Source organism: Sinocyclocheilus anshuiensis, unplaced genomic scaffold (genome assembly GCF_001515605.1).
Source record: "Sinocyclocheilus anshuiensis isolate Anshui unplaced genomic scaffold, SAMN03320099.WGS_v1.1 scaffold776, whole genome shotgun sequence".
Lineage (NCBI taxonomy): Eukaryota > Metazoa > Chordata > Actinopteri > Cypriniformes > Cyprinidae > Sinocyclocheilus > Sinocyclocheilus anshuiensis.
In genome coordinates, this window is record NW_015555808.1 from 54,171 (window position 1) to 62,022 (window position 7,852).

The 7,852-nt window shown below is 36.2% G+C and overlaps 1 protein-coding gene across 1 annotated transcript in view; it reads left to right on the forward strand.

The window, feature by feature from the left end:
* LOC107675037 (nuclear receptor coactivator 1-like) overlaps nucleotides 1-3,172 on the forward strand; it is a gene marked incomplete at its 5' end in the record, with an annotated part of 36,239 nt that extends 33,067 nt beyond the window's left edge. The window contains 4 exons of the mRNA XM_016469230.1: nucleotides 589-982; nucleotides 1,327-1,501; nucleotides 1,617-1,803; nucleotides 2,879-3,172. Of these exons, the coding sequence (XP_016324716.1) occupies nucleotides 589-982; nucleotides 1,327-1,501; nucleotides 1,617-1,803; nucleotides 2,879-3,046 (924 nt within the window). The remainder of the gene's footprint in view (nucleotides 1-588; nucleotides 983-1,326; nucleotides 1,502-1,616; nucleotides 1,804-2,878) is intronic.
* Between the last annotated feature and the right edge of the window lie 4,680 nt (nucleotides 3,173-7,852).

A 7,852-nucleotide genomic window follows, 5' to 3' on the forward strand; every position in this document is an offset into this window, starting at 1 on the left:
GAGTACACAGAACCGGCTTTCTGACAAGATGCGCATTAAATATCGCATGCGATTTATCGTGCAGCCCTAATATATATAAATATAGAGAGAGAGAGAGGAACATAATAGGTCAAATGGATAGAAAAATATTAACGCGTCTTTTTTTATATATTGTTTGTTGATATATTTGTAATAACTTAAATTATACAAATCATCATCATTATTATTATTATTATTATTATAAATATGATAATATATTATTTTTATTAGTTTTTAATTAAATTATTATACCGATTTATTTATTAAATGTATAATTTTTCAAACATATATTTATGTATTAATACAAAAGCTGAGCTTTGGGACATGGGTAGAAAAATAATACTACTAGTATTTTTTATATTATATATATATTTACAAGATTTACAAGATCAATGCATTTTTTATGAAAATCTAAAATGATTCATATTAATATTATTAGAATTTTTGTAGTTGTACAGAAAACATTTTCATTGTCATTGATGCATCTGTGCATTTTTACTTTCACAATCATTGTTTGTTTTTCTGTATGTGTCTGTCAATGAAACTGAAATCCCGTCTTCTCTCTCACAGCCTCCACTCAACGCTCAAATGATGGCCCAGCGGCAGCGGGAGCTTTATAGTTTCCAGCACCGCCAGCGGCAGCTTATGCAGCAGAAGGTATTGCTGATGAGGCAGGGGATGAACACAGGACCTCTGGGGGCTCAGCGAGTTCCTAAGGGCCCCCAGCAGCAACAGCCACCACAGCAGCAGCAGTTCGGTTTTTCTCCAGGCTATAACGCCGTGCCTGGGAACACCCCTACCTCTCCGAGCCATTTTAACCCCATGGGAGGACCTCTGGACCCCACGCTACCTACCAGGGGGGGCATGGGAAACCAAGGCATTATGGGAGGCATTCAAGGGCAATTTGGGGGGCCTGTGAACACTCCTGTTCAGCAGGGACTTTTCCAGCAGTTTGGGGGGTCTGGTATGTCTCATTTGTAAGCTACTAATTTATCATCACCCAGGTTATTATAGCAAACTAAAACTTAAACCATAAAATAAAATTGAACTGAAATATTTTAAAATGTAGACTTATATTATTTCAGATAAGCAACATTTCTCATTTTTATTTAGTTTACTTGATGTACTAAATTAACTAAAACTAAAGCTGAAGTAAAAACTTGTGAAAACTATGTAGACATTAAAAAAAAAAAAATTTAAATGACAAAAAAGATCAATGGAAAATATAAAAATGCAATTAAAAATAATTACAACTTTTAATGCTTCTGTCATGATGCCTAAAAGAGCCAATGCACAACTCTCTCACAGGCATGATCCAGCAAGCAGATCCATCCTTCGCTCCTGAGCTTAGTCCAACCAGCCCCCTGCTTTCACCTCAGAACTCCACCTCCCAGAGTCCTCTGCTCCAGCAAGCGCAGCCTCCACCTGGTTATCAGTCACCTGACATAAAGAATTGGCAGCAAGGGGCCATGGGCAACAACAGGTATGGTGTTTGATAGCAATCACCAAAAGGTGACAAAACTATGCAATTTGGTTTTTCTGTTGTTGTGTTTGTGTATTCATCTTCATTTAAACCATTTCATCTTGTTTTGTGTCAGTATGTATAACCAGGCAGGCCAGCCTGTCTCTCAGAGCTTTGGGCAGCAAGGCGTGTATAACAACATGAGCATCACCGTGTCAATGGCTGGAGGGTCAGGAGCGGTGAGCACTCTACCTCCTATTGGACCATCTGTCGGCATGGGCAACAATAACCTTGGCAACGTCACTTCAATGTGTAACGATCAGGTAAGATGGTCATTGGTTATTTATTGAGTCTTCATTTACTCACCCTCATACCATTTTTAAATCTGTGTATTGTGTGTAACTATTTTTTCCTTCTGTGGAAAAGAGTAAAGAAATAAGTTTCGTTTGTTTTTTGTTTTTATTGAAGCTTGAAAGTTTTTGTAATTTCATTGTAATTGCACAATTTTGGTTAAACTACACTACCAGTGTTATTTTAGAATAATTGATATACTATTATAGTTTTTGTTCATATTTTGAATTTGATTTTAGATTCAAAATTTTGTATATTTTCTGTATATTTTCTGCTATTATTTTAATCTTTAATTAAATAATTAAATAATTTTAAATTTTTTTTTTTTCATTTCAATTTTTCATCATTTTTAAATATGTCTTGATAGTTTTTACTAAGTTTTATTTTTAGTTTATTTAGAAATGTTGGCAACAAGCTCAAGTAAACTGTTAAAAAAAGTAAAAGTTTATTTTTATATTTTATTTTATTTCACTTCATGTTTATTTTTTCAAGTACTGAAAAGGTTAATGATAATAACTGTACACTACCATTCAAAAGTTTGGGATCTGGAAGACTTTTTTTAATATTTAAAAAAAAAAAGCTAACTAAGGCTGCATTTATTTGATCAAAATTACAGTAAAACATAATATTGTGAAATATAATTACTATTTTATTAACAGTTTTTAACAGTATTTTAATATATTTTAAGATGTAATTTATTCCTGTAATTTCAAAAGCCATAAAAACAGCTCTTAATCACTCTTAATATGCTGATTTGGTGCTCAAAAAACATTTCTTATTATTATCATCAATGTTAGAAACTGTTGTGCTGCTTAATATTTTTTGTGAAAACCATGACACATTTTTTTTCAGGATCCTTTGATGACTAGAAAGTTAAAAAGAACAGCTTTTTTTTTTTTTTAAGTAATCTTTTGTAATATTCTAAATGTTAACTGTCATTTTGTTCAATTTAATGCATTCTTGCTGAATAAAAGTATTAATTTCTTTAAAAAAAAAAAAAATCATACACGACGGTCTTTCCTTTTTCCATTCATTCCCATTTCTCAGGTACAGCAGGTTCAGGTGTTCGCTGATGTCCAGTGCACGGTAAACCTGGTGGGAAGTGACTCCTACCTTAACCAGTCTGGGCCCATCGGGTCCCAGAAGGGCCCGAGCGGGACCCCCACAGCCCAGTCTCAGCAGAAGAGCCTCCTCCAGCAGCTCCTGACCGAGTGAGTCGCCCACCGTCTGCCAGAGGACTGTCTCCACATGTAGAGATTTTTATTCTTCACCTTTGGTTTCTATACAGTATATCTGCAGGGTCAGTGTCTGGGCTCAGGCTTGTGAGGTTTCATAGCCGTTCGACAAAGTGCTCATTCCTGATCACCTTTTTAAACGTCTGTTTCTGGAAAGGAGAAAATATCACGTTCCAGAATTTGCCAAGTCTGTAAAAAAAAAAAAAAAAAAAAAAGCACCACTGTTAAAAAAAGTAAAAGTTTATTTTTATATTTTATTTTATTTCACTTCATGTTTATTTTTTCAAGTACTGAAAAGGTTAATGATAATAACTGTACACTACCATTCAAAAGTTTGGGATCTGGAAGACTTTTTTTAATATTTAAAAAAAAAAAGCTAACTAAGGCTGCATTTATTTGATCAAAATTACAGTAAAACATAATATTGTGAAATATAATTACTATTTTATTAACAGTTTTTAACAGTATTTTAATATATTTTAAGATGTAATTTATTCCTGTAATTTCAAAAGCCATAAAAACAGCTCTTAATCACTCTTAATATGCTGATTTGGTGCTCAAAAAACATTTCTTATTATTATCATCAATGTTAGAAACTGTTGTGCTGCTTAATATTTTTTGTGAAAACCATGACACATTTTTTTTCAGGATCCTTTGATGACTAGAAAGTTAAAAAGAACAGCTTTTTTTTTTTTTTAAGTAATCTTTTGTAATATTCTAAATGTTAACTGTCATTTTGTTCAATTTAATGCATTCTTGCTGAATAAAAGTATTAATTTCTTTAAAAAAAAAAAAAATCATACACGACGGTCTTTCCTTTTTCCATTCATTCCCATTTCTCAGGTACAGCAGGTTCAGGTGTTCGCTGATGTCCAGTGCACGGTAAACCTGGTGGGAAGTGACTCCTACCTTAACCAGTCTGGGCCCATCGGGTCCCAGAAGGGCCCGAGCGGGACCCCCACAGCCCAGTCTCAGCAGAAGAGCCTCCTCCAGCAGCTCCTGACCGAGTGAGTCGCCCACCGTCTGCCAGAGGACTGTCTCCACATGTAGAGATTTTTATTCTTCACCTTTGGTTTCTATACAGTATATCTGCAGGGTCAGTGTCTGGGCTCAGGCTTGTGAGGTTTCATAGCCGTTCGACAAAGTGCTCATTCCTGATCACCTTTTTAAACGTCTGTTTCTGGAAAGGAGAAAATATCACGTTCCAGAATTTGCCAAGTCTGTAAAAAAAAAAAAAAAAAAAAAATTCTTGGAGAGCAGCGCAGCAGCTGAGCTTGGATTGGTCGAAATGGAAACTGGGGCTGGCTGTTGTCATGGTGTTGCTATATTCATGGTATATTGCTCAGTTTCAGCTGGATCTGTGACTGATAGGTTCTCCTCAGCAGTGCCTGATGGGAGGAATTTCCCACCTCTTTTTATTTGTTAATCTGTTTTGTTTGTTGTCATTTTTTTATTTTGGTTTGTTTGTTTTTCTCTGTTGTCGTTTTCAGAACAAGCATCGCCAGGATGGGAGACTGCTCTGTAGTGCGTATCCGTCTGCCGCAAGCTTTCCTGGCAGCACTGTTCTGATACAGCAGACATTTTTTTAACAATGTCCTACACATTTCCCCCCTCAGCAGCTGTGAATACGAGCCACTTAGGGTCAACTCAGCCTATCAGTGTTGTTTGCGGCGACGTGTTGTGCAGGTTGGTATTATTGTACAGCACAAGCGGACAAAGTTAGGACAAGCTCACACTTTGTAATTTCCTTTAAAAATGAAACCTCATCAAATTACAGGCAATTCTTGTTTCGAACGCATCAACTTAACACCAGTTCCTTTTTATCGACTTTGAGAATCTGTAATGTCACTTTGTTATTTAAAAAGTAATCATCCAGGGGTGTCTCGAGCGCTCTCATATATCAAGAGACTCGAATTTTTACGATTGATATTGGTTATCGAACACCCCGGTAAATGTTACAAACCCTCTGTTGCATTGCACGCAGGTGCGAAAATGTACATTGTACATTGATTTTCATTATACAGTTGAGTGTTTTTTAAGGATGCTCTTCAAAACCACAGGTGCTCCTTCCTGACTGGAGGAGCGAGGTGTTGTTTCACGCACCGTCGGCTGCATTCTCCAGGTCTTTGACTGCTCATGAGACTACTGTTGCCCAGTCAGACACTGTTCATCGGCGTTATCCTTTGTTCATTTACCTACTAGTCATCCCTGATTGATTACGAACCTAAACATTTGCTAGTTTACGTGAAACGTACTAATGGAAAACCAAATTATTTTTTTAATCAAAGATATCAAAACAAAAAGACTTGCTGTGGTCGAAATTGATGTCTCACCGTGTGAGCACGAGATATTTCACAAATCGTGCGACATAATTGGAGCACAGCTCGAAATCGTGTTGCATGCGTGACTGTCTCTCCTCTCACATATTTTCATTCTCTTTTAACAGTGTTCTTTTGTTCATGACACTATATAAAAATGTCTAATTTCGTAAAGCAGATTCTCATTCGTCTATGAAATTCAGCCGGCAGTATGTACTGTTGAGATCAAGCCACTTTCTGCTATATATAAATGTACATAGACATTACAAAACGCGAGATGAATTGATGCATACATAACATTTAAGTCATTTAAGTCAGTCTGTGTTTTTTCCCGTTTTTGGCTCACCGAAAAAACACAGATGTCGTAATTAATCAATTCTGCCCTTCTCTTTGGGGAACGGGCATTCCTGTATAGATAAAAATGTTTTTTATGCAGTGGATAAGAGTCATTTAATGAACCCTACCTGTCATCATGACCGTGTTTATGCCAAATATACCAAACTAGCAAACAGCACCTATTAATACTGTTTTTATTGTTTTGTTTTCTTGTTTATAACGGCTCTCACAGTCAGTACACAACATCAAGGTACAATAGAACGATTCAGAACCTGGATTATCAAAGTATTGTGTATATAACAGATAAATGTGAATATGTATCTGTTCAGAATCAACAAAATGTAGTGCTCCGAGTTTGTGGTAATAACTACTTGCTTCCATTCTTTACTTTTTTTTTGCTTTTTTTTTTTTTTTATGTGTATGGCTGTCTGAAAGTGTATGTGTGTGATTAATACTGTATATCTGGTGTTTAAAATGGAAAAACAGACAAATGTCCTGATTTTGATTTTCTTTTTTTTCTTTCTATCTTTTTTTTTTTTTGGAATACCTGCAACTTTTCCTGTGGGTGTTGAGATTGCTCTATATGTGAGAATGGTTTAGTGACTGCTGAATGTGACTTTGCTGAGGGAGAAGCAGCATGGACTGGCTTTTGTACGGGTTAATTAAAAAAAAAAAAAAGGCCATATTATTTAATTTCTCTGTTGTCAAAGTTTAAACAGCTCTGACAAAGTGGAACCTTGGTTTGAGAACAGCACTGGCTTATTGTAGTCGGGTTTCGTTAACTGCCTGATGTAGTTTTTGCCATGTGTAAACACTTTTGAGACAAGAACGGATATATGACCAAAGCTTCAAGATACTAAAAGATCCATATCATATGCAAGGTTCATGCAATTGGAAAATGTAGCATTGAGTTTTTCCTGAATAGGTGTCCCTTATCACGTCATGTTTATAACACTACCATTTTGTCTTTACTTTCTGGATATATTCCCCTAGCTGGTTTGATTACTTTCAAAGACGTACAGTAGCGAGTTTCTTCAGATGTTCCCCCGTTGCTACTGAGCTACCAAACATGCAAATGCCTCTTCGGGAGGAACTTTAGTCACTGTTTTCAGGAAGACAGATTTCTATCCGCTAGCTATGCACCTTTAGAGGTTAAATGAAAAGCATTTGGCTTTTGTTTTAAAACTGACAACTCAAAACGGATTATTGCTTTGAATGCAGTATTTTAGCATTGCATGCTAACAAATATCTCCTGTTTTTCCTCTTATTTTGTTTTTTTTAACTCGGAAGGATATACATTATTTGTAGTTCGAAACAAGTGGTTTCAAGCTACTCGGGCAAAAAGCGAGAAAACCATACTGATGCAACTATACTTAGATATTTAAACTTTAAACTTTATTTAGCTGGATTCTTTATACCAAATTTGAGGTGCCTCTTGTACATATTTTCAGCATAGAGGACTGCTCCTCACCGTTTGATGAACATGTTCTTGTTTATGGGGATTTTCTTATACTGACCTTTGTAAGACTTTTGCTGTATTTTACATGAAGTTTTTTACAAAAAACCTATATGTACCAGGAACTTGCAAGGAATACAATCTAATTTTGCACTTTATACATGAATTACAAGGAAAGAGGCCATGTTTAAATCGGAATATAGCATCATGTTCTGGGAAGAAGAAGAAAAAAAAGGAAGACAAAAAATTCATACCCCCTGAATGTATTTTCGCAAAGTGAAATGCCATTTTGCTTTCCACGAAAAATCAAAACGTGTCTCAGGTTCTTCAGGAAGAACTTGGCTTGTCAGGCTCTCATCATTGGATCCCTTAAAAGAGCAGGGTAGCGGAATCTTTGCTACATGGGTGTTTTTTTCTGCTGCAGAACCGTAGATCTAACTATGCCTATCTTCTTCAGGTGCTCCACCTCCCCTTTGCCCTGTCCTTTTAGTCGGCGCGCTCACGTTCAGACCTCCTGGCTTTATCTTTTGAAGACATTCCTCATCGATCTCTGCTTTCTGTTCATCGCGGTCTGTATCGTAGGCTTTGAAAGTCGTTTCAGGCCCTGCACGCTCAGTGCCAAGTGCTAAGAACCATTTATGCAAACTTGTACAATCTGCATTTCCTCATATCATAG